At 53.2% G+C, this 26,205-nt stretch overlaps 1 protein-coding gene across 2 annotated transcripts; it reads left to right on the top strand.

The window, feature by feature from the left end:
• Positions 1 to 1,077: 1,077 nt before the first annotated feature.
• LOC117887130 (zinc finger protein 420-like) lies at positions 1,078 to 25,579 on the top strand. Of its 2 annotated transcripts, none has more exons than XM_034789403.1 (5): positions 1,078 to 1,270; positions 3,691 to 3,803; positions 10,619 to 10,693; positions 10,922 to 11,158; positions 20,989 to 25,579. In XM_034789403.1, exons 2-5 carry the CDS (start codon positions 3,770 to 3,772, stop codon positions 23,175 to 23,177), a joined length of 2,535 nt encoding a protein of 844 aa, XP_034645294.1. In that variant the 5' UTR covers positions 1,078 to 1,270; positions 3,691 to 3,769; the 3' UTR covers positions 23,178 to 25,579. The 2 variants fall into 2 exon arrangements, with proteins under 2 accessions (XP_034645294.1, XP_034645293.1); XM_034789402.1 differs by having other exon boundaries at positions 20,986 to 25,579.
• Positions 25,580 to 26,205: the final 626 nt, after the last annotated feature.

Here is a 26,205-nt window from a genome sequence, read left to right as displayed (position 1 = left end):
GGCTGGCCCCTTGCTCTGGGGACCGACCTCCCCACGCCATGCTCCTTTGCCCCCATGGGGGCCCACAAATATGTTTGGTGCTGGGCCCACAAAAGGTTAATCCAGCCCTGTGTGATGGAACCTCCAGAAATACATCCAACCACAACTGGTAACCCTAAGAGGTTTCCTGCTGCTTGTGCGTGCAAATTCCCCTTTAGCCACAGGGTGAGCAGACGTCCTGATAGTATCAGTAGAGCCATGTTTGCGGATCAGATGTGGATACAAATTATGTATCCTTGCAGGGCTGTAATTATCGGGACCCACTCGATATTAGGGGCTTTGCAACTATATCCACCCCGACCCCTGCAAAAAAAAGTGTCCCGATTTTTCACACCTGCTCCTGGGTCACGCTAGCTGTACTTAGGGTGCAGCAGTTTCTGGTACTGTCCTGCGACCAGGGCAAAGAGTGCTAGGAAAGGCTTTCGTCTAAGGCTAGGTCTACACTACCCGCCTTAATCGGCAGGTAGAAATCGACCTCTCGGGGATCGATTTATCACGTCCCAACGGGACGCGACAATCGATCCCCAAATCGACGCTCTTACTCCACTAGCGGAGGTGGGAGTAAGCGCTGTCGACAGGAAGCCGCAGAGGTCGATTTTGCCGCCGTCCTCACAGCGGGGTAAGTTGGCTGCGATACGTCGAATTCAGCTACGCTATTCACGTAGCTGAATTTGCGTATCTTAAATCGACTCTCCCCTGTAGTGTAGATGTAGCCCAACACTGAACCAGGGGCTTTGCCGCTTTGGTACAGTAAGAGGAGCAGCATTAATCCCACAGCGGCTCTCTCTGCCTCCCTGTAAGACTTCTGTCTAGTTCCCCCACAGCCCCCCTACTGCTACACTTTTAAAAAGCGTCTTGGTTCTTGTGCCCAGTTTCTTCCTCGGGAAGGTGTGTGTGTGTGTGTGGGGGGGGGGGGGGGGTTGGATTTCATCAGCTGTTACCACCAGAGGGCTCTGGATGTGGCGCAGGGAGGGGAAGCTGTTCTCGGCCTCTCTTTCTGCTCATTGTATCCGGGGGTTGCACTTCCCAGGTCGCACGGTGGCTGCTGCATCCATAGTGAGCCGGGAGCCCAGGTTGTACCGCTGCTGCTCCTCAGCGGGGTCTGTGGGGGGACAGACCTGCACTAACCCCCTTCTGTGCCCAGCCGGGGGGACTTTCTCCGGTGGCTGCAACCAGCCCCTGGGGCAGCTCCGGGCTCTGCCGACACCAGCCCCTGAGCCGGAGCCTGCAGGTGAGGGGAGAGACCCGGGGAAAAGGGCTGGGGCCGGGCAGGAAAGTGACTCCGCACCAACGGCCCCTCCTCACCCCAGCTCCGCTCCCGGGGGGCGGGGGTCTGCGAGTCCCGAAGCTGGCTCGGTTCCTGCAGGCGCTCAGGGGGGCAGAGCCGGGCGGGGGGAAGGGGTGTCAGGGAGGGCCAGGGACCGAGTCTCCCAGCCCGAGGGGAGGGAGCAGGAGGGAGGCTGGGGCAGCAGGAGCAATCAGTGGGGAGGGAGGTTCCCGGCTCCCAGCCCTGCCCAGCCTCATTCCCTGCAGCACCACGGGGCAGATTGACTTTCCTGGGGAGAAGGGGAGGAGCAGGGAGAGGAAAAGCCAGTTCCTGCCTCTGCCTGGTCCCTGCACTGCTGGGGGGATGCGCTGCCCTGGGGACAGTGTCAGGGGGGATCCCCCAGAGCGGCTCCTTTGGTTCTGCGCTTCGCTAAGAGGCTCTGTGCCTGGGAGGGGGGGTACCAATGTCTGGGTGGGTTTAGTCTCAGTGGGAGGGGCTGGGTCTGTCCAGGAATAAAGTTACCCAGGGTTTTCCCAGCATCACAGAGTCTAGTGCGTCTGTCTGCGGGGAAAGGACCTGGGGGAACCGGGCTGCAAAATGGACCAAAGTCCTTCCTGAGGAACCTACTCCATCTCCCTTCCCCCCCTCCCCCCATGCTTCATGGAGGTGTGCCGGATCCGAATTTGCATCCAGCTGAGCTGAACAAAGCTGAACTGCAGCCAATGGGGGAATTCACATTTGAAGCTGCTATTTGGAGCCAGCCCTCTGCCTCACTGGAGTCAGCTCTATAGGGCAGCCCTTGCCTCTTACCAGCCTCCTCTTTCACCTACAATTACAGCTGCCTGCCTCCAGAGCTTCCCTTTGCTGCATCCCGAGCGCCACCCTCAGCCTTGCCATATGCCCTAGCAGGGCTGGCTCTGGCTTTTTTGCCGCCCCAGGCAAAAAAGCCACCGGCCGCCGCTGCCCCCCCCCCCCACAGCGCGGCAGGGAAGGGCGGCCGGAGGCCGGGGGGGGGAGGGAAGGCGGCCGGAGCCCTGGGAGGAGGGCGGAGTGCCTGGTCGGGGCTCCGCTCTCCCCAGCGGCCAGAGCGCCGGGGGGAGGGCGGCGAGCCCTGGTCGGGGCTCCGCTCTCCCCGGTGGCGAGCCTGGGCTGGGGCTCCGCTCTCCCCGGCGGCCAGAATGCCGGGGGGAGGGCGGTGAGGCCCGGTCGGGGCTCCGCTCTCCCCGGTGGCTGGAGCCAGAGCACCGCGCCGCCCACCTCCAGGTGCCGCCCCAAGCACAAGCTTGGTGGGCTGGTGCCTGGAGCCGACCCTGCGCCCTAGTGCCTTAGCTGCTGTACTCAGTGTCACAGATCTACAGGACCAGTGCTATGCCCCAGCTTTTCAACAGTCCCTTGTAGGAACCCTTCAGTGACCAGACCCCCAAGGGGTCCCACTCATCCTTCAGAGTCTCACTTCCTCCCAGGCTGAGCTTCTGAGCTCCAGCCTCCCTGCTGCACACCCGAGTGCAGATGAGCCAAGCTCCTGGGCAGAGACCTGTTGTAGAATCATAGAAGATTAGGGTTGGAAGAGACCTCAGGAGATCATCTAGTCCAACCCCCTGCTCAAAGCAGGACCAACACCAACTAAATCAGCCCAGCCAGGGCTTTGTCTCTGCCCACTTCCTAGGGCCCAGCGCATCTCAGTCAGGATTTGCAGTGACACCCAAGCAGTATTTTCAAACCAGAGCAGGGTTGGTTAGTCCCCTGAACACAGCCCTGGAAGTCCTGAAGTTAGCACGGAGAAGCAACGGTAGCTTCTCCCAGAACACCCTGCTCCATGCCCTGCTGGTCAACTCCCAGTCCTGCTGCGAGGCTCGGTCCAACTCTTTTCTCTGTGTGGCTGGTTGCGAGGTGTCGATGTGCAGCCCATTGGGGTTTTCCATTGTCTTCTCGTGTTTTCCATTGTGATGGGTCGGCCTTTTAATGACCCATGCAGTCCATGACGACTCTCACTAACACCCGAGTCTTAGTCCTGCCCTGAGAGCAAACTTCATCCCCTCCCCGCCGCTGAGAAGTGATGCAAAGTACAGAGAGAAACTGAGCTATGAAAATCTCACAGAACATTCCCACTTCATCTCTGTCAGTCTGTGCATGCCTTTCCCTTTCGCTCCATCCCAGTGTAGCAGCTGGGCCCGATTCGCCCCTGGGGTGGGGGAAACACAACGCAAAGGCGCAGACCAGGGGACATGGACAAGGCAGCGGTTTGGCAGAGGAATGAATGTGGTCATGCTGCTGCGCCACTGTGCGGTAGGGATCGCCCCTAGCAGAGGGGAGCTGTGACTGAGCTGAGGGGGTTGTGGCTGGGGCAGCAGGTTCTGATTCAAGGGGGTCTCTGACTGTTTCAGGAGCTGGTGACCTTTGAGGAGGCGGCTGTGTATTCCACCGAGGGGCACGTCTCACCGCAGGGCCCCCTGCAGGTTCGCCATGCAGGAGAACTACGAGAACGTGATCTCGCTGGGTAAGGATCCTGCCCATGATGCTTTCCAGGAGGCATGGGAAGCGCCCAGCTCGGCTTCTGCTCAGGGCCCTTCCCTGGTCCCTTGGTCAGCCCCATGGTCTCCAGAACCTGTGTAGGGGAGGTGGTTCCCTCCGCATGTCCTCCCACAGCAGCGGTGCTGGGCTTTGCATGCCCGGGGCCTTCCATGGGGCAGCAGAGCTGCATTTCCAGGTTCATTTTTATAAACATCTTCCCAGAACAAGCTGCCTCTTCAGAGAGGACCTGAGCCCAGAGGAGACAGGCTGGGATTGAGGGAACCTGGATTATTTTCTGGGCCCTGCTGTGGGACCCTGGGCACATCCTGATCCTTCTCTGTGACTCTGTTTCCTCTCCCATCCTTCGTCTTCTCTAATTAGAGGATCCACTCTTCAGGGCAGGGACTGTGTCTCAACGTGTGTCTGTCTAGGCAGCATCCTGCACGATGCGGTCCTGATTGCGGCTGGGGGATCAACGTTGTACTAGAACACACTAACAATCAATAGGCTAGTAGTGGCTTATTATTTGTTCTCTGCTTTAGCTGTTGTTTCATCTCTGGGGTATAAATCCCTGATTCTCTTATAGGGGGCACAGTACCGCAGACGCCTGGCCTTCCCAGTGGATAAGCCATGACCACACACCCAATACACAGCTTGTGCAAATCAGCATAATCCATTCAAGTCAATGAGGCAACACTGATTTACACCAGTTGGGGATCTGGCCCCATTGACTCAATGGAGCTACGGCCCATTGATCCCAGCTGGGGTCTGGCCCAACTGACTCCAGCGGAGCTTTGCTTGAGTGACACCAGCTGGGAATCTGGCCCCATTGACTCCAGTGGAGCTCTGGCCCATTAATCCCTGCTGGGGTGCTGGCCCACAAGGTGTAAGAGCAGCACTTTAGCCTTAACGTTGAAACCCGGAGACATAAAGTGAGGCTTCTAAATCCATGTGGACTCCAAACACACCTGTCTGGATTTGGGGACGGGCAAGAGAAAGAGAAGTGAGTGACAATAAGGCTGCCCATTTAGGACCCGAGATAGGGATTTAGGAGCCTGGCGTTAGGCTCCCAAGAAGGAAAGAGCATGTAATTGCATGTACTAAAGCAGACGAACGTCCGTAGCAGCAAACAGGCAGCCAGCGTGAAGAGCGTCAACAGACTCAGGCCCTTCGCCAAACACAGTGCAGCCACAGTCCGTAGGGTGACAACCAAAGAACAGTGCATTTTGTGCAGATGTCGGCAGATAAGAACGTCTGATCATCTCGTGAGCCTGGCTCACCTCTCACCCACCCTGGGGTACCTGGATTGGAGTCACTTGGTATCATAGAGCCATATGGTCACAAGGGACCACAAGGGTCATCCAGTCTAACCCCTTGCCAAGGTGTAGGATTTGTTGTATCTAAACCATCCAAGACAGATGGCTATCCAGCCTCCTTTTGAAAACTTCCAGTGAAGGAGCTTCCACAACCTCCCCAGGCAGTCTGTGCCATTGTCCTACTGTTCTTACAGTGAGGAAGTTTGTCCAGAGATTTAATGTAAATCTGCTTTGCTGCAGTTTGAACCCATTGTGGGGAGGGATAGCTCAGTGGTTTGAGCATTGGTCTGCTAAACCCAGGGTTGTGAGTTCAATTCTTGAGGGGGCCACTTAGGGATCTGGGGCAAAAATCTGTCTGGTGGTTGGTCCTGCTTTGAGCAGGGGGTTGGACTAGATGACCTCTTGAGGTCCTTTCCAACCCTGATATTCTATGATTCATTGTCTCTTGTCTTGCCCTCTGTGGCAAGAGAGAACAACTTTTCCTGCAGCCTTTCAAGTATTTGAAGCCTGCTAGCATCTCCCCCCTACTCTATGACCGCTATCATGTCACAGCATCACACAGTCTGGTCTATTCCCCAGCCTCTCACCAGTCCCTTGGGAGTGACCCCATTAGTGGGCTGGGCCTCAAGGACCAGCACAGCTCCACCGGGTCCTCCAAGACTCCCAGACTGGAGCATTGGCACGAGTGCTCCCTGTCTCTCTCCGGGGCTCCTGGCAGTGAATCCAGCTCAGCCAGATTCCTGCAGGAGGCCTGTACAGCAACCCTTCAGGATGCAATACTCAGTGAATATTGGCAGCGACACAGGCAGCCTTTGCAAAGCAAGGTACCAATTTATTAATCCCCTGGCTACAGAATGTGGAAATCCTTAGGGCAGCACAAATTGCTGTGTCCATGCTGGCCAAAGCAGTGCTATGATGGGCCAGCCAAGCTGTGATGGACCCCATCCCTGGCTCCTTCTCCTGTCCTCCCAAAAAGCCGCCTCCTTCCAGTCACCTGACACCATGTTCTCCAGCTCTGTTGGACTGGGTTTTCCTGCTGTTCATTGTTCAGTGGTTGGGGCATCTCTTTGTCTTGCTGGATCCTCTGATTTGGGTCGGTTTTAGCCCGTTCTTTAATGACAATAAGCATTTCCCCCCCAGACCGGGTGGTGACACGCACATGCCTCCTGTGCTGTTCCAGGAGCAGCATTAACCCTTTGGCACCCATTGGGGAGCGATGCAATGTACAGAGAGACACTGAGGCGTGCTGAGGCTTCATAAAAATATTACAGAAAATTCCCACTGGGCTTCATTCCTCTCTTGCTCACCCTGGGGTATATCAGGAGTAAGCCACTGACGCAGATACTCCTCAGGTGTAAATCAGCATCAGGCCTTTGACTTCAATGGAGCTGTTTTAAGTTGCACCAGCTGGGGATCTGGCCTCTTGAAGTTGCATTTGTGTAGTCCCGGAGAGCAGCCTGGAGCTCTCCGACCTGCATAGGAGCAGCATGACACTTGTGAAGAGGCCGAAATGTAGGTCAAGACAAAAGGGCAGCTGCTCAGACTCAACCTTCTAGCCAGATTCCAAATCCAGCTGCTTTTCATTAAACCTTCGTTCTCAACAGGGGCTGAGAGCCAGGGGCCTCCTGGAAGACTGTGGCTTTCTGTGACCTTACCCTGGATACCAACAGCCCTTTCTCAAGCTGCAGATTTTAACCTCTCCATGTTTGGCAGCTATAGTTTTATGCAGGTGTGAGCCGGCGGAGGTGTTTATTTCAAATCCTACCCAAGGCTTTTTATACTCACATCATTATTTTTTCTGCTACAGAGGCATAATCAGGGCCCTGTCGCGCCGGGCGCTGCACAGACACACAGTGACCGAGGTCAGGGCCCTGTCACACCGGGCACTGCACAGACACACAGTGACCGAGGTCAGGGCTCTGTCACACCAGGCACTGCACAGACACTCAGTGACTGAGGCCAGGGCCCTGTTGTGCCGGGCACTGCAAAGACACACTGACTGAAGTCAGGGCCCCGTCGTGCTAGGTGCTGCACAGACAGCTAATAAGAGGTAGTCCCTCCCTGAAGAGCTAAATAGACAAGAATTATTATCAAATGGGGAAACTGAGGCACTAAGCGGTAAGGCAATTTATAGAAGGTGTCAGAGGCAGAGCTGGGAATGAAACCTTGCTCTCCTGAATCGCAGGCAAATGCCTTTAAACATAAGGCTGGCCTACCTCTTCTTGTCTGCCTTATAAAATAATTCACTTTCTTTCAACCTTAACAAAAAATCATGGGGCTATTCAGTCAGAAGGGGAAGTGGCTAGGAACTGGGTGGTATCCCTTTAGAGTCACAGAGTTTAAGGCCAGATGGGACTGCCTGACACCTGCACACTCAACCCAGCAACCGAGGTGAGACTAAAGTCAATAAGACCATTGGTTATTTTTGACAGTAATTTCCAAGGATGGATTTCGTTGCTGTGCTGTCCAAGCAGCCCAGTTCCACTCCCATGATGTTATCTAGATAAGGTAATTAAGAGACCCCTTCTTCCCCACCTGTGCCAGGGAAAGAGGGAGGTGCTGACAGCTTCAGAGGCATATCTCTCCCAGCTGCCTCGCTTACTAGCCTTCAATTTTCACTCCCCCTCCTCTTCATGGCTGCAAGAAGGACTCCAGCTCCGGTTCCCAGTCTCCTGTGCTGTAATCCAATTCACTGTCCTTTGCAGTGAAAACTAGAGAGCAAGAGGCAGCTGCCGACAGGTCCCGGCAAGGGAGGGAAACAGAAAACAGTATCCGGCTGCAGCCAGATGCTGAACTCTGTGCTGTCTTGGAGAAAATACCATATTCACAGTCACGAAATGAAGGAGTCCATCTGGCCCTGATCCAAATGAGTGAAGTAGCTGAGAGCTCATTTGCTTTGGGCTCTCCACAATCATAAGGAACTCAATACTTATTTTTATCTAAATGAACACTGAGATTCTGAACCACAATTCTGTGTCAAGGTGTGATTAAAAACTACATCCAGATGAAGTTTGGTTGATAATAGTACATACCAGTAATTGAGGGTAAGGTACATTACAAGGATGTTATCCCAAAAACCAAACATTATAATTCCAGGAGGTTCAGTTAAGGTTAAACTTAAAAAGAAATCAGCACACACAGTGAGGTACGTATATGCACAGCTAAGTCACCCAAACAACCTTAACTCTGCCCTCTAGCAACACCATGAAATAGCCACATGTGTGTGATTAATCCAGTTTCATGTTTGTGGGTATTCGCTTTATCCATTTAAAGGGATATCACCCAATTCCTGTACCCTACGGAACGAGGGATAAGTAAAGGCAGCTAGGGAATGAAGGCCATCTCAGAGGTGGTCATATGTCCTAGCAAACCGATTAATATGTTGAGCTGTGACCAGATCTGAGGCTGTTTGTTTTGGGAATGATGTTAGCCTGCCATTAAATTTTAGTATTTGGAGATAGGAGATAACACCCCTCACCTCTTTAAAATCACCAGGTTAAAATTCAGCCCCTAAATCCTTGTTCAAGCACCTAAGTAAGGCCAGGTGTTTAAGCATGTGCGTGGTTCTCAGGACGTGAGTAGTCCCATTGGAATCCTACTCATGCGCTTAAAGTTTGGCACCTACTTAAGTGCCTTGCTGACCTGGGTCCTAAAAGCTAGAGCCGGTTTCTTCAGCTGCTCCGAGGACTCTTAGGTCTGGGATGGTCCACTGCCATCACACACCGCGGGGAGGGCCGTTGGCTATTTTGACAGCCGGTGGCGGGAGGGGGAATGGACCATTTGGGTTAACCACTCAGGAGCCAAATTAAATAAGGAAAAGGGTATTGTCGCATCCAAGGTGCCCGTGCTACATAGCTCTGGGCATGGCTACTCCACCTCCAATGACTGTTCAGCATTGCAGAGGATGTTGTACGAGAGCCACCAAGCGACCAGAGAGAGCAGGGAATATTGATGTCACTCAATACCGCACACTTTTCAACAGGGTTCTCAAAGCACTTGCCAAAGGAGGTCACTATTTTTATCCCCCTTTAACAACTGGGGAAAGTGAGGCACGGAACAAAGCAGTGACTTGCTCAAGGTCAGTCAGCCAGTCGGCCGGAGTTGTGCATAGAACCCTGGTCTCCTGAGTCCCAGTCCAGTGGACTATCCATTAGGCAGCCGCACTGCTTATTACAGTCACTAGGAGCAGCTGTCCTGGGCTGCATGATAAAACCAGGGCTAATGGATGTGATCAGCCTGTAACCAGCCCATTCATCCTAGACTCACAGATTCCAGGGCCAGAAGGGAGCCTCTTGATTTTCCTGCTTCTAGAAAAAGGGCGCTACATCAGCTTCCTCTATTAGCATGGCTGGTAGGAAGCCATGGAGGAATCCAAGTAGCTGGGCTAAGTTCTTCAGACTCTCATATTTTCTAGAAGTCTGTTCCTGCATCAGTGGGGATTTTTCCATCGCATTCAGAGAGCACAGGATTAAGCTTAGATCCTGTCATGCTGAGCTCCCTACTCAGCTTTCTAGAGCTCCCTCTATGTAGCTGATAACCGAAGTGAAGAGGGTCACTTGATCATGGTTTATCAATACCGATCTGAGGAGATTTCTGATAGCAGATTGGCTCCTTGGTCTAGCAAACAAAGGCAGGCAGAGATCCAGCAGCTGGAAACTGAGGCTAGATATGTCCGAATGGAAAATAAGGGGCATGTTTTCAACAGAGAGGGGAATTAACCATTGGAACAGTAACATAGGGCTGGGGTGAAGTCTTAGAATCATAGAATATCAGGGTTGGAAGGGACCTCAGGAGGTCATCTAGTCCAACCCCCTGCTCAAAGCAGGACCAATTCCCAACTAAATCATGAAAATCTGTAGGAGAGCAGGGAACTGAATATGGGTCTTCAGAGTCCCAGGAGAACACCCTGCGTGCTGGACCATCAACAGACAGCCAAGCTTCAAGTCTCTACTTCTTCGGCTCTGTGAATGAAGCTTGGCTGTCTGTTGATGGCCCAGCAGGCAGGGTGTTCGCCTGGGACTCTGAAGACCCATATTCAGTTCCCTGCTCTCCTACAGATTTTTTCCTAGGGACTTATTCTGTCTGTGCCTTAGTTTCCCATTTGTAACATGGGGATAATAGCATTGTGTTACCTCACAGGGGTGTTGTGAGGATGAGAGCAGCGAAGGCTGAGGGGTGCTCAGATGTTCTGATAATGGGGGCTGTGTAAGTACCTTAGTGCTCTTTCTAAAGAGTAGTTCTAGTTCAACCGCAAGATATGGGCTCTCTCAAGATATGAGAGGTTCTCTGGCCTGTGTGATATAGGAGGTCAGACTAGATGGCCATAAAGGTCTCATCTGGCCTGAAAATCTAATCTAACCACCCATCTCTGTCTCCTTTATCTGTGTCATCTATTGATTTGGGTTTGGGTTTTTGCCCTTATATCTAAGCACTTCTGATGTCTGTGCTGTCCTTCTAATGCTAGTCCAATCCGTGTTTCCCTTAGCGGAGGAGATTGCGATCAGCTGGCCCCGGATAACCGCTTTTGCCGAGTCCCACAGGAGGAGAGGATTGGTATCCGGTAAGTTGTTCTGGGTTGGGTAGAAATATGCCTGTGCATTCTTCACACTACAGAAGTGCTCCTCAGGGTAAATCAAGGGGCGGTCCATGGAGAACACTCCTCATTCACACAGGGAATCAGTGTCAGCAACCCAAGTGCATTACTCCTAATTTATACACAGACCCCTCTAGGCTACCTTCACTTTCCCTCACATCAGAGCAGCATGCTGATAGCCTGGTTCCCTTTCAGGTATAGAGATGGAGTCAGAGCAGGGCCAGCTGGAGCCAGCCCAGGTGCAGAACTCAGCCACGGCTGGGCCCAGCGAAGGAGGGATGACCCCTGACTTGCGTCGGCAGCTGGGTCTCATCCTGCAGACCGCCGGCCGGAGCCAGGTGGAGAAGATGCTGCGGGAGCTGGTGAGGGAGCAGAGCCAGGAGGGCAAACGCAAGGCTCGCAAGAAAGCCACAAGGAGTGCCAAGGATGGAGGTCAGTGGCAGATGGGAGGGCAGGGGGCATTAATGGAGAGGAGGGAAAGAGGTGCCTGGGGCTTGGAGAGCAGCAAGATGCTGTGTGTGTGCATTTGTACCTGAGTGGTGTTATACTCTAGAGGCTGGGCCGACAGAGAAAATAAGAGACCTACTACTGCTATAGCTAGGGGGAGTTCCCCTTTAGCTCACATGGGCAAGGCCTGTGTTTGTGGAGCAGAACGATCTGGGTTCATGACCCTATTCCTCCAGCATTGAGTTGTGTAGTTATTAAATATTTAACCTGTAGCGAAGTCCCTGTTTTAAGGACAGATCCCCAGCTGGCATACCTCCCTTGACTGGATGTGAGCCTACACTGATTTATACCAGCAGAGGATCTGGCCAGAGTTTTGTGTCTCTCTGCAAAATCTCCATACAAATAAAGTCAAATGAGCTTGAAAATTATTGGGTGAGTGGGGAAAATTTGAAGGCAATTGATCAAGGGATTTCTGAGATCCAGTGCTCTAAAATGAGCCCATGTGGCAAAAATTAAGCCATATCTAAACAGCAAAGTTGCACTAAATTGGTTTTTAAACTGGTTTAATTAAACCAATGTGAACCCCTATGCAGACACACTCTGGGCTTATGTGTAAATGGAGTTAATTTGGAATAGCTTTAAATTCATAGAGTGCAAGGCCAGAAGGGACTTGTCATGACTTGAAAGAGGGCAGTCAGACCTAATGGTCAGAGCAAGCATCAGGCAGAGTCAGGAGGTCAGAGTCCGAGACAGGCCAGAGAGCAAACTGAGAGTCAGGTGTCAGGAGGCAGGCCTGGTCAGGTTACCAGGAGATCGGGGTCAGGCACCAGCCATTGAGTAGTGAAGTCAAGGACAAGTCAGGGTCAGAAACCGGAGTCTAGGGTCTATTGCAGGCATGGTCTGGAGCAGAGACAGACAGGCAGTCTGTGTTGTTGCTCAGACAGCTTCCCTTCATGGCTTCCTGGTTTAAGTACTGGTTATCAGCCAGCAAGGGAGTTGTGAGGGGCCCCCACTCCTGTCCTGCTCGGCGGTACGTACCGCTGAGCACAGCCTCACGCGGTCCTCCCATGGGAGCCCTGCCTAAGCCTCCTGTGGTGACACAGAGGTGTCAGTGGCCCAGAACCCCCTGGGCCCAGATTCCAACCCTTTACGGTGGTGCCGGCACAGGCATGTCTGGGTGAGCCTTGTGGATTTCTTCTATCGCATCAGGGCTGTAGACATGGGAGGCAGGCTCCCAAATGCGTTCTTCGGGGCCATAGCCATTCCAGATAATTCATAGATTCATAGATTCTAGGACTGGAAGGGACCTCGAGAGGTCATCGAGTCCAGTCCCCTGCCCGCATGGCAGGACCAAATACTGTCTAGACCATCCCTGATAGACATTTATCTAACCTACTCTTAAATATCTCCAGAGATGGAGATTCCACAACCTCCCTAGGCAATTTATTCCAGTGTTTAACCATCCTGACAGTTAGGAACTTTTTCCTAATGTCCGATCTAGACCTCCCTTGCTGCAGTTTAAACCCATTGCTTCTTGTTCTATCCTTAGAGGCTAAGGTGAACAAGTTTTCTCCCTCCTCCTTATGACACCCTTTTAGATACCTGAAAACTGCTATCATGTCCCCTCTCAGTCTTCTCTTTTCCAAACTAAACAAACCCAATTCTTTCAGCCTTCCTTCATAGGTCATGTTCTCAAGACCTTTAATCATTCTTGTTGCTCTTCTCTGGACCCTTTCCAATTTCTCCACTTTTTTGAAATGCGGTGCCCAGAACTGGACACAATACTCCCGCTGAGGCCTAACCAGAGCAGAGTAGAGCGGAAGAATGACTTCTCGTGTCTTGCTCACAACACACCTGTCAATACATCCCAGAATCATGTTTGCTTTTTTTGCAACAGCATCACACTGTTGACTCATATTTAGCTTGTGGTCCACTATAACTCCTAGATCCCTTTCTGCCATACTCCTTCCTAGACAGTCTCTTCCCATTCTGTATGTGTGAAACTGATTTTTTTTTCCTAAGTGGAGCACTTTGCATTTGTCTTTGTTAAACTTCATCCTGTTTAACTCAGACCATTTCTCCAATTTGTCCAGATCATTTTGAATTATGACCCTGTCCTCCAAAGCAGTTGCAATCCCTCCCAGTTTGGTATCATCGGCAAACTTAATAAGCATACTTTCTATGCCAATATCTAAGTCACCTAATACAGGTGTCCATCAGGAATTGAGGAAGGCATGCACTTCGCATTCTTCATGACCCTGGATTTCAACTGGTGAAGTCAGTGGTGTGGTTCAAGCTCAGTGTAGGGCTTCAGAAGGGAGACATGGAAAACTGGGTGTATTTTGAGAGACTGGGGAAGCTGGAGTTTGAAGGTAACTGGGGTTAATTTGCTGGCATGTTGGGAAGGGTCCAAGGAGCTGGTAGTCCAATTTGCAAGTGGGTCGCCTGGTCTGGAGGTGTATGGTGGCAAGCCACACCTTCTGGCCTACCGTAAATACTGGAGCTTCTTGTCACTGATGGTCTGCATGCATCTTGTAGGCCGCCTTAGCCACTTCTAGGTGGTTCTTGAGCTCTTCCTGAATGAGTTGGATCTGTTGGACCCAGTTGGTGGTGACTGGGGTTGGGGAGGCTGCTGGTAACGCTGGATTGGAACCTGTAATTAGCGAAGAAGGGGCTCCAACCCGTGGAGGCATTGTCAGCTTTGTTGTAAGAACACTCTGCATAAGGCGGGAGCATAGACCAGTTATCTTGACGATAATTTACAAAGCACCTCAAGTACTCCTCCAGTATTTTGTTCACCTGTTCAGTTTTTCCTTCTATTTGGGGGTGGTATGCAGTAGAGGTGGATATGCGGATGTCCAATAGCCTGAACATTTCACACCAGAAGCAAGAGGGGAACTGTGGGCATTGATCGGAAACTATGTGGCTCGGAGTCCGTGGAGCCAGACCATGTTGTGCAGTAGGAGTTGGGCCGTAGCCTCAGCAGAGGGCAGCTGGTTGCAGGAGATGAAGTGGGCCATTTTGTTCAGGCGGTCCACAACCATTAAGACTATGGTGTGCCATCTGACAGTGGGAACTCCACAATAAAACCTAGGCTGATGGCGGACCAAAGACTAGCTGGAGTCTCCAGGGGTACTAAGGCGCCGCGGGCTCTGATTCAGGGTATCTTGGTACGTGCACAGCACTCACAGGAGTCCACGTTTGCTTGGACCTCAGTCCACGTGCGGGGCTACCAGAAAAAATGGGCATGCGGAGGTCTTCCAGCGGCCAAAGTGAGCTGCCATTGGAGTGTCATGGCACAGGCATTACAGCTTCAGTCAGGGGCGTTTTGGGGACACATATATGTGCTTGTCGAAGTACATTATCTCATCCCACATGATGCGCCTTAGCCACAGGGGCATGGGCTGTGTCCCTTGGGCAAGCAGGTCTTCTTTCGTTGAGGACTGGATGAGGGAGAGCAGGTCTTGCTGAATTGTGGCATTAGCAAAGTTACCGGGCTTGAGGAGGTAGGGAGGCTCAGAAGTCAGTTCTTCACTTCCCCAGTAGAATTCCCCCTTCTGTGACAGAGCATCGGCTTTCCCATTTTGCTTTCCTGGCAGTAGGTGATTGTAAATTCAAACCAAGAAAAGAACAAAGCCCAACTTAGCTGCCTCTGGTTGAACATTAGGGCGTTGGGAAGGTGCTCGAGGTTCTTATGGTCGGTGAAGACCTGTACTGGGTGCTGAGCTCCCTACAGGTGGTGATTCCATTCTTCAAATAAAGTTTTTTGGTAAGCAGCTGTTTGTCCATCAGATTTCTTTTGGTCCAATCCTCTAATTTGTCTAGGTCCCTCTGTATTCTGTCCCTTTCCTCCTTTTGTTCTCACAGCCAAGAGCCAATGCGCAGGGCGAGGTCAATAAAGATGCCTAGGTGGGTCAGTTTTCGACATGAGCTAGTTAGTCTTTGACCCCATCATTGAGTCCCCAGTGGAACTGGTAAAGTTGGGCTGCCTCCTTCCATTCAACATCAACCATGAGCTGTCAGAAATGGGAGGTGTAGGAGGTGGCTGGCTCTTGCCCCTGACAAAGCTTCTGGAGGGCAGACTCTGCTGTGCGGATGCAATGCCAGTCATCAAAGAGGGTCACAAAGGCTTGCAGGAAGGCATCCCAGTCGGAGAGTACAGGGCCGTTCCGCACCAACAGCGGGGAAGCCCAATGGAGCACTTTGCCAGAGAGCAGGCTGATGACTAGCTTCACCTTAGTCTGGTCTGTGGGTACGCTCGGGGGCGGAACAAGAAAAGCAGCCTGCATTGGTCCAGAAAAATCCCAGAATTTCTGAAGATCCCCATCGAACCGTTCGGGCAGTGGCGCCGTGGGGCCTGATTCAGGCGATGGGTGGCTTGCTCGGGCACAGAGTGTCACTGCTTCTCCCTGTGAGTGTGCTAGCTGCTCACCTAGGGTCTGTGCATTGAGGGCATGCTGCACAGCGTGGGTCTGTAGCGCGAGGTCCTCCGCCTGCAGAGAGGTGACTTGTTCTTGCAGGTCCCAGGCCATCCGGGGGGGAGCGGCTGATTGGAGGGTGGCCAGCCCCTTTCATCATCTGTGGAGGGGTTGGATGGATGTTGGGGAGAGGCAAAAATGGTCTGAGCATACTGTCATGACAGGGATGAGGGCAGTCAAGCCTAGTGGACAGAGCAGTAGTCAGGCCATGTCAGTTACTGGAAGGTCCGAGTCTGAGACGTGCCACAGAGAGAACCAAGGGTCAGGTGTCAGGAGCAGACAGGGCCAGGTTACCAGGAGATCGGGCATCAGCCATCCAGTAGCAAAGTTGAGGACAAACCAGAGTCAGAAGTCGCAGTCTCGGGACTATTGCAGGCAGGTAGTCTGTGCTATTGCTCAGTCAGCTCCCCTGCATGGCTTCCCGGTTTAAGTATTGGTATCAGCCAGTCAGGGAGCTGCGAGGGGCCACCGCTCCCTTCCTGCTGGGCAGTACATCCTGCTGAGCCCAGCCTCACAGAGTCCTCCTATGGGATCCCAGCCTAAGCCTCCCATGGCAATGCGGAGACATCAGTGTCCCAGAGTCTCCATGGTTCTTGTTCCAGCCCTGCAGATTATAACAGGATCATCTAGTCTGACTTCTTGGATAACACAGGCCAAAGAACTGCCCCCAAACAGTTCCTCGAGTAGAGCTTTTAGAAAAACACCCAGTCTTGATTTTAAAATGGTCAGTGATGGAGAATTTGCCACGACCCCTGGGTAAGTAGTTCCAATGGTTAATTACCCTCACTGTTAAAAATTTACGCCTGATTCCCAGTCTGAGTTTCTCTAGCTTCCTCTTCCAGCCATTGGATCGCGTTCTGCCTTTCTCTGCTAGATTGAAGAGCCCATTATCAAATATTTGTTCCCCATGTTGGTATGCCACATCTTACCTTAATCCAAATTAACTTTCAGTGGTAGACAAGCCCTTATTTTGGATTGAGAGGGGCTCATTTTGGTTTAATTTAAACTGTTTCTGAATCAATGAAAGCTCTACTGGTCCAACCAAGAGGTTTGCACTGGTTTAACTAAATTGGTTTAAATTTGCACCTTAAGTTAAATCAGTGGAACTTTCTCGCCCCTAGTTTGCAGCTGGCCACTGCACCTGGTCAGTGTGTGTGTTAAACATGGATCTGTTACAACCCTGGGGGGTAGGCGGATCAGGTAGGGCACCGAGGTCACAAGACTCAAGTGCCGCAAGCCAGCAAGTGTGAGGAAAGGGAGGAAGGACAAGGGGTCATCTAGGCAGAGAAGGAGCCAGAAGGGCTGGGAGTGAGACACAGGGATCTGATCTGACACCACTGTCCCCACCGGGAGTGAAGGAAAAGATGCTGCAGCTAGGGCGTGGGTGTAATCTGGATTTCCCAGCCAGGAGGACCCCGCAGTTATGGATAAGAGACGATTCGGATGTGGGGCGATTTAAGGAGAGTCGGGAGGACGATTATGAGAAACTCAACGGGGCAGGGGCTGGAGGGAGCGGGAAGTTTGAGGAGATTTTGGGGAGGAGGGTCCAGAAGGAGGGGGGGGATTGGGGAGAGGGGCTACAGGCAAAGGGAGGATTTGAGGGGAGAGGGCATTAGAGGAAATTTGGGGAGGAGGGGCCACAGGGAAAGGGGGATTTTGAGGAGATGTGGGGGTATGAGGGGAGGGGCAGGGGAACAAGGGGGGGGTTGAGGAGATTTGGGAGATATGAGAGGAGGGGCAGGGGAACATGGGGGGATTTGAGGCAATTTGGAGGGCATTGGGACAAGAAAGGATTTGAGGCAATTTGGGTGATATGAAGGGAGGGGCAGGGAAACGAGGGCATTTGAAGAGATTTGGAGGATGCAAGTGGAGGGGCTGGGGAACAAGGGGATTTGAGCAGTTTTGTGGGGATATGAGGGGAGCAGTGGAACAAGGGGGATTTGAGGAGATTTGGGGGTCTGAGAGGAGGGGCAGGGGGACAAGCGGAGATTTGAGGAGATTTCAGGGATATGAGGGGAGGGGCAGGGGAACAAGGAGGGATTTGAGGAGATTTGGGGGGATGCAAGGGGAGGGGCAGGGAAACAAGGGGGGATTTGTGGGATGTGAGGGGAGGGGCAGGGGAACAAGGAGGGATTTGAGGAGATTTCTGGGGATGCGAGGGGAGGGGCAGGGGAACAAGGGGGGATTTGAGATTTTTGGGGATGCGAGATTTTTGGGGATGCGAGGGGAGGGGCAGGGGAACAAGGGGGGATTTGAGGAAATTTTTGGGGCTATGAGGGGAGGGGCAAGGGAACAAGGGGGATTTAAGGAGATTTGTGGGGATGTGAGGGCAGGGGAACAAGGGGGGGATTTGAGGAGAGTTGTGACAGGGGGTTGGGGGGATCAGGGAGGGGTGGCTGAGAGCTTTCTGAACTGAGGAGGAATTATCGTATTGATAGAATTTATGTATTTAGAGCTGGGAAGAAATGGACATTTCAGAGACAGTAGAAGCATTGAGTTGATGGCTTTGATGGTGATAGGATTCAAGTACATTAATCAGGGCTGCCCAGAGGGGGGGGTCAAGTGGGGCAATTTGCCCCAGGCCCCTGGCCCCACAGGGGCCCCCACGAGAATATAATATTCTATCGTATTGCAATTTTTTTTATAGAAGGGGCCCCCAAAATTGCTTTGCCCCAGGCCCCCTGAATCCTCTGGGCGGCCCTCACATTAATCAAATATTCTAATCAGTTAATTACATAATTTGCGTGGCATCTCCAGATGTGCTGACAGGCTTACTGGGTGCGTGCCAGGCAGTGCTGTAGGGCTGGGAGTCAGGAGCTCTGGCCTCTGGCGGAGGGTGTGAACTAGTCGGGAGAGAAGTGGCTACAGAGAATAGTCCAGCACATAGGTTTGGCATATTCATTCTAAAAGGCAGTGTGTCTGAGGGCCTGTCTACATGGGCCACAGTCCAGATTACAGGGGTGCAAATTGCAGAGGGCACTGAAATGTTGCACTCTGCCCTATGCTGGTGTGAGCTAAAAGGTACCTAATCCGCATTAACGTCGTCAGTTCTGGAACAGGATTACATCAGTGCACACTGGGCACTTCTTAGTTTGTATCAGCAGGGTCTACATGGGGCAGTTAGAACGCAACATTTTGATGTGCTCTGCAGTTCACATCCCCGTAGTCTGCCCTGCAGCGCCGTGTAGACAGGCCCCGAGTCGGGGGGGCTGCTGTATTAGAGACCTAGGTTCTGTTCCCAACTCTGCTTGAAGTGATCTTGTGCAAACTCAGCAATCATAGCTGTAAAATGAGGGGAACGATTGTTATCTCCCCTCGGGCTAAGGTCAGGGGCATCGGAATGGGGCGGGCTATGCCTCCCCTCCACTTTAAAAAGCCCTTTTAATAGTCCTCTTACGTTTTACCGGTGTCAGGACAAGGACGCAGGGAGGGGGCAGGGTTTTGGGAGGAAAAGGCGGTGTGGGGGCAGGGCTGGGGGAAGGGGAAACCCTCTCCGCTGTTAGGAAGCTTTGGCCATCTCTGATTAAGGTTGTGAGTCCTTGGTCAATAAGAGCTCTGAACACACAGAACTTATTAACAGCAATCAATGGAGACTTGACTTCCTAGCCTTCCGGCTCTTAGCCCGTGGCCCCTCCCCTTAGGCTACATGCTCCTCTGTAAAGTAGCTTCTCTTTCTGTGAGCTCTCCAGTGGTTCATTCCTCCCCTCCTGGAGGCATAGCTAAGAGCAGGTTTTCTCAAACTGGGGGTTGGGCCCCCTCAGGGGGTCAAGAGGTTATTACATGGGGGTTGTGAGCTGTCAGCCTCCAGCCCAAACCCTGCTTTGCCTCCAACATTTATAATGGTGTTAAATATATTAAAAAGTGATTTTAATTTATAAGGTGGGTTGCAATCAGAGGCTTGCTATATGAAAGGTGTCACCAGTACAGAAGTTTGAGAACCACTGGCTAAGAGCTTTGTAGCAACTGGTTTTGGCGGCTTGTTCGTTGTGCTGCATTTCTGTTTTGCCTGTTCTGAGAAAGGTGATGTTTGACAAACAGGGAGTTCCAGGGGAGCTCTGTCTCTCGGGAACCCTTGGACCAAATGACTCCAAGTTTGACACAGATTCTACTCTTGCCCCTGAGCTGCCATTAGGGTTGGCACCCATTCAGGTTTTACCTGACAGTCTGGTTTTTGGCTTCTGTGTCTGGGTGCCATATTAGGGTTGTCAGGTGCCCAGTTTTCGACTGGAAAGTCCAGTCAAGAAAAGGGGACCTGGCAGTGTCTGGTCAGATGTACCATGGGGTAGAGGTGGCGTTGGGTCATTAACCTGTGCCAACTCCTGCTCAGCTGGGGCTGCTTCCTACCTGCAGGCAAGCTCCCTGTCAGGCTGCAGCAGCTCCTGTCCCAGCTCCAAAGCAGAGGGAGCCTAGCTGGGGAGGGAGGAGGCGATGATCCAGCAAGGGACAGGGGAGAGGAGAGAGAGATGGGCGTAGGGCCTTGGGGAATGAGGCAGAGAAGGGGGTGGGGCCATGAGGGACGAGGTGGAGCAAGGGTGGGGCCTTGTGGGGAATGGGCGGGGCAGAGGCGGGGCCTCAGGGGTCCAGTTACCAGCAATTAGAAAGATGGCAACCCTAGCTGGCATGCCAGTTTTCAAGCTGATCTCACTGTTCGTCTGGATTTCAGAGTGGTTTGATAATTAGTTTTAAATCAAAACCTTGTTGCAACCATCCTTAACTGTGTCCCCCACCATCGTCGCATCAGAGCGCCTTTTCTCACCACAACTTCAAGGCTACTTAGCCTGGAATCTCCACCTTTGCTTTAAACCATTGTGGAAAGTGGAAGGTTTGGTGCTCCGTGCAGCTCTGACTAGGGGAGTGGGGTGGTATGAAGCGAGATGAGTGCAGGGGCTGGGTTGGGAGGTCCTGCAGGCCAGGAGAAGTTGAGTGGGGATTGGAGACAGCACAGAGAAGCGGGTGGGCACCATCCCAGCTCAAGGTAAGGAGAGATGGTTTTAAGTGAGAGTGAGCAGGCAGTTGTAGACAACTGAGGTGCAGAACAAACAAAGGCAGAATGGATGGTTCCCCCATCACCACCACCACCAGTTCTGCCACATCTCACCCAGGTCAGGATTGTTCCCAACAGCTGTTGGATCCTCCTGACAGCCATCACTCACAATTTCCCACAACATCCGGGAGTAGTCCCCTCCCCTTGAGAGCTCGGCAGGGTGTTTGGGGTGGGGGGAGATTCAGCTCCTGATTTTTCGATCTCCCCAGCAGCTCTCTGGGCTAATCCCCACCTTGGCCGATCTCCCTTCCCCCTCGGTGCAGGGACTGACTTGTGTCTGGGTTCTCCAGCAGGTGACGGGGCGCCAAGTGACAATGAGGAGGCGACCCCCCCCCAGGAAGGTTCTGAGAAGGCGGAGTCACCCGAGGCCTTGCCAGGAAAAACTGAGGGCCCCGATCAGGGTAAAGCCAGCGGGAGCCAGTGCCGGTCGGAAGGGCAGCCACCGCAGCAGAAGAGCCCCACGCCGGGGAAGCAAGAGGGCAAAGCCACTCGCCGCACCAGCCTCAAGAAGGGGAAAGAGCCCCCACTGTCACAGCAGCAGCAACAGCGGGGGGCAGGCGTCTGCACCGAGTGTGGGAAGGACTACGGCTGCGGGCGGGCAGCGCAGCGGGTGCAGACACCGGAGAAGCCGCACCAGTGCGGGGAGTGTGGGCGCTGCTTCCGCCAGCGCTCCATCCTGGCCAAGCACCAGAAGATCCACACGGGGGAGAAGCCCTACCGCTGTGACGACTGTGGCAAGTGCTTTAGCCGTGGCTCCAACCTGACACAGCACCAGCGCATCCACACCGGCGAGCGCCCCTTCCATTGCAGCGACTGCGGCAAGAGCTTCATCCAGAAGTCGGACCTGGAGCGGCACCAGCGTGTCCACACCGGCGAGCGTCCCTATCAGTGCGGCCAGTGTGGCAAGTGCTTCAGTGTCAGTTCCCACCTGGACCGGCACCGGCGCACCCACCTGGGGGAACAGCGCCGCCACCATGCCTGCGGAGGAAGCAAGGGCTGCAGCGGCGGCCCAGCAGCCCGTCACCGGGCCTGCCAGGCTGAGGAGGAGGACGAGGAGGAGGCGGTGGCTGCCCACCAGTGTCCCGAGTGTGGGAAGTGCTTTGCCCAGCGGGCCTCACTCTCCAAGCACCGCAAGACCCACAGCGGCGAGCGGCCCTACCAGTGCGGTGACTGCGGCAAGCGCTTCAGCCGCAGCTCCAACCTGACCCAGCACCAGCGCATCCACACCGGCGAGCGCCCCTTCCAGTGTGGCGACTGCGGCAAGCGCTTCATCCAGCGCTCCGACCTGGAGCGGCACCAGCGCGTCCACACCGGCGAGCGGCCTTACACCTGCCCCGACTGCGGCAAGAGTTTCAGCGTCAGTTCCCACCTGGACCGGCACCAGAAGATCCATGCTGCTGAGCAGGCCTCCTACCGCTGCCCCGAGCACCTCAAGGGCTTCCTGGCCGCCCACCAGCACGGCAAACTCTTCAAGTGCTCTGACTGTGGACGCTGCTTCAGCCAGAGCGCGGCGCTGATCAAGCACCAGCGGGTGCACGCCAGCGAGAGGCCCCACCAGTGCACGGACTGTGGGAAGAGCTATGTGGCCTGCGGCGCTGGCCCCAAGGCCCAGGCGGCGGCTGGAGGGAAGCCCCACAAATGCACCGACTGCGGAAAGAGCCTGGGCGGCATCTCGCCCCCTGTGCTGCACCCCAGGCTGCGCGCCCAGCAGTGCATGGACTGCGGTAAGAGCCTGGCAGCAGGGAAGCCCCCGCCACCACCGGCGGAGAAGCCATTCAAGTGCACGGACTGTGGGAAGGGCTTCGGGCAGCGCTCGGCCCTGGTGAAACACCAGCGGATCCACACGGGTGAGAAGCCCTACGCCTGCCCTGACTGTGGCAAGGGCTTCATCCAGAAGTCGGACCTGACCATCCACCGGCGCATGCACACCGGGGAGAAGCCCTACCGCTGCCCCGAGTGCGGGAAGTGCTTCAGCGTCAGCTCCAACCTCATCACCCACCAGCGCACTCACCTGGGCGAGAAGCCCTACCAGTGCTCCGAGTGTGGCAAGAGCTTCATCCAGCGCTCGGAACTCACCATCCACCAGCGCGTGCACACCGGCGAGAAGCCCTACAAGTGCCCCGAGTGTGGGAAGTGTTTCAGCCGCAGCTCCCACCTTAACCGGCACCAGCGCACCCACGCCGGCGACAAGCCCTCGCTGCTCTCCGCCACCAAGAACTCCGTCGCTGCCACCAGCAACCCCCTGCAGGCCTCCTCTGCCTTCTCCTCTGCCTCCTTCTCCTCCCCGCTGGGCACCTCCTCTGCCCCCCTCCCCACCCTACCCTCTTTCCCTTCCTCACCCTCACCCATCTCCATCCCTGCCCTCTCCAATAACCCACTGGATCTGCCCTGGGCCCTGTCCTTCCCATCCCGTGCCTTTCCCCACCCTTCCTTCCCCTCGCCTGCTCCGTCCGGGGCCCCGGCCTCATCACTGATAAACTAACCGCCCCCCGCAGCCTCTCTGTTCCCCCTCGCTCCCCCTAATTCTTGCCTGCCTCCCTCCTTACTCCCCATGAATCTTGCCTCTCCCCCTCCAATCTCCCACTGGGCACCACATAATCTCAACTCTCTCCCCCCGGTACCCCATGAATCTCACCTTTCTCTCCAACACCCCCACTGTCTCCCCAATCCTCCCCTCCCCCCCCAATCCCCACCAGCACTGCCAAATCTCTTGCAGTTTCATGGTGAGTCTCGTGATATTTGTCATTTTCCCTAAAGCCTCAGTTCCTGGAGCCAGGGGATTTTCATGAGAATCTCAGCTTCGAAAATTTCTCGTCCTGGTTGCAGAGAAAGGCAGGAAAACATGATCCCTGGTGGCTCAGACACCAGAAGGCAAATAATCCCAACGCTGAATTTAGTATTTTTAAGCCAAATTCCTGATTTTTTGGGGGCCTGCGAAGGCATGGGGCTGGTGATACTGCTATGGCTATGAAGCTGGTCTTGTCTTTCTCCTTTCCCCAGTCCTTCTCTTCCTTCGGCATTCACGCCATCCACCTCCTCTCTCCTTACCATCCTTTTGGCCTTTCCCCCGGACACTCCTGGTTCCTCCACCTCTCCCTTTCGTGTCCCCAGTGCCTGTACCAGTGGCCCCTCTGATTCTGCCGCACAACATCCTCATTCAGCTCTGCAGCACTGGACCAGATCCCCTTCCTGGCTCGTCACCAGCTTTTGCCCATCTCTGGGCAAGGCGGTTGCTGAGCCCTCTCCATCTCTGATCCTCTGTCTTCACTCTGTGTGATCCCCACAGGGATCACTGTGCTGTTGTAAAAGGAATCTTAGGAGGCCCAGGCCTGAAGGGAAAGGCAGATAGGCCGAGACTGGAAGCATCCTGTGCTGAGAGCAGCAGCAAAGTCCCATGCTCCTCCGGTGAGTGGAATGAACAATTCAATCCCTACCCTGCAGAGTTCAAGTGTCCAGAGACACAACAGCCTAGCAAGCCAAGCCGCTGACTGCGTGGGCTACTGGAGGGCTGGCATACCTGTAGCCAAGCATAGGTTGGCGGGGGAAGGTTAGAGTTAGGGCTGGTCAACAATTGTCACTTTCTGATGAAAAATTATGTTGACCTCTTGAATTTTGGTGGAAAAGAGAAGAAATTAATTTTCCAACATTGTGAATCCCCCCCCCCTTTATTCCCCCCCCCCCTTCTTTTTGAACATCTCTAGAGCATGGCCAACATCGTCTGGACTTTCAAAACTTCTGTGCAAATTTTAGAATTTTGAAATTTTGAAAACTGGACCTGACATTTTTATTTTTATTTTTTTGCTTCCCCTCCCCTTCCACCCTGTTTTTCTGCTGCCTCTAGTTAGGATCATCACTGAAAAGCTAGGTAACAGTTATCACTCAAACTAATTTCATTTGGCTCGTCCCGTATTTCTGCTTCCATCTTGGATCAATTACTATCTCTGACTGCTCTTGCGACTCTGTTTTCCAAGTCTGTTTCGATTTTCCTTTTTTTAAATTTTTGTAACCTTGTAAATAGACCGGTGATAGTTTTAGACTCTGTAAATATTTTTTTAAAATCTATTTTCCTGTTACTCGTAGAGGAGAATGCTGTGTTTTAAACACCTGCTGTACTGTAATGAAGAAGGAGGGAGTCCGGGAGGACTTATCCGGACTTAGCCACCCTCCCAGCACACTACTTGATACCCAAAGAGAGATTCCCCTTCAGCCCCAGACCATTTAAGAAACTAAAGAGTCAGTGTGGTAGCAGGTAGCAGCAAATACTTGAGACTACTTAAATCCATATTTAGGCTGGTGTATCCAAACGCCAAGTGTCCAGCATATCCCAAATCACCCTTGCATTTTGCAACTGCTGTCATGTATTCCCACATCCCAGCTGGAATTTCATGCACCCCCCCTCCCTGCCCCCCAAGTGTTTGCCTTCAGCTCCCTCTTTCTGACACACGTGAGCAGGCAAGGCGCCTCCCTGGCTTGCCTTTTGCTGCCCCCTGGCACTGGATCCCAGCAGGGAAGAAACTCATGGGAAAAGCAGAAGGCAGCAGCAGTGTGCCCAGCTGGCAGGGATGGAATATGAGGAGATTCAGTACAAGCCACATGATCCCCTGGCTGCCTCCCAGACAGCAGCCCTGACACTTCAGCATCCAGCTCCCCCAGCATTTTCAGCACCCTTCAGACAGCACCAAGACGCTCTCTCCACACTCAGCAACCCATCCATCTCCCTGCAGCTTTCCAAGGTTTGTGCAGCCCCATGTCCTGCCCCATCATTGCTGGGGGCAGGACAGTGTTAGAAGATAAGAACATAAGAACGGCCATACTGGGTCAGACCAATGGTCCATCTAGCCCAGTATCCTGTCTTCCAACAGTGGCCAACGCCAGGTGCCCCAGAGGGAATGAACAGAACAGGTAATCATCAAATGATCCAACCCCTGGATCATTTACCCCAGCTTCCGGCAAACAGAATCTAGGGACACCATCCCTGTCCATCCTGGCCAATAGCCATTGATGGACCTATCTTCCATGAATTTATTCTTTTTTTGAACCCTGTTATAGTCTTGGCTTTCACAACATCCTCTGGCAAAGAGTTCCACAGGTTGACTGTGCGTTGTGTGAAAAAATACTTCCTTTTGTTTGTTTTAAATCTGCTGCCTATTTTTCATTTGGTGACCCCTAGTTCTTGAGTTATGAGAAGGAGTAAATAACATTTCCTTATTGACTTTCTCCACACAAGTCATGATTTTATAGACCTCTATCATATTCCCTCTTAGTCGTCTCATTTCCAAGCTGAAAAGTCCCAGTCTTATTAATCTCTCCTTATATGGAAGCCGTTCCATACCCCTAATCATTTTTGTTGCCCTTTTCTGAATCTTTTCCAATTCCAATATATCTTTTTTGAGTTGAGGCAACCACATCTGCACGCAGTATTCAAGATGTGGGCGTATCATGTATTTATATAGAGGCAATATATTTTCTGTCCCTTTTTTAATGATTCCCAATATTCTGTTCGCCAGAAG

The sequence above is a fragment of the Trachemys scripta genome, chromosome 14 (genome assembly GCF_013100865.1).
Source record: "Trachemys scripta elegans isolate TJP31775 chromosome 14, CAS_Tse_1.0, whole genome shotgun sequence".
In the NCBI taxonomy this organism is placed as follows: domain Eukaryota; kingdom Metazoa; phylum Chordata; order Testudines; family Emydidae; genus Trachemys; species Trachemys scripta.
Note: the sequence above shows the minus strand (reverse complement) of the source record. Positions and strands in the feature narration are given on the sequence as shown.

Bases quoted from the DNA above. Each gene is read 5' to 3' on its own strand.
- LOC117887130 (XM_034789402.1), top strand. From the start codon at position 3,770: ATGCAGGAGAACTACGAGAACGTGATCTCGCTGG. The intron at 10,694-10,921 runs GTAAGTTGTTCT...GTTCCCTTTCAG, and splicing joins GAGGAGAGGATTGGTATCCG to GTATAGAGATGGAGTCAGAG. The intron at 11,159-20,985 runs GTCAGTGGCAGA...TGGGTTCTCCAG, and splicing joins AAGGAGTGCCAAGGATGGAG to CAGGTGACGGGGCGCCAAGT.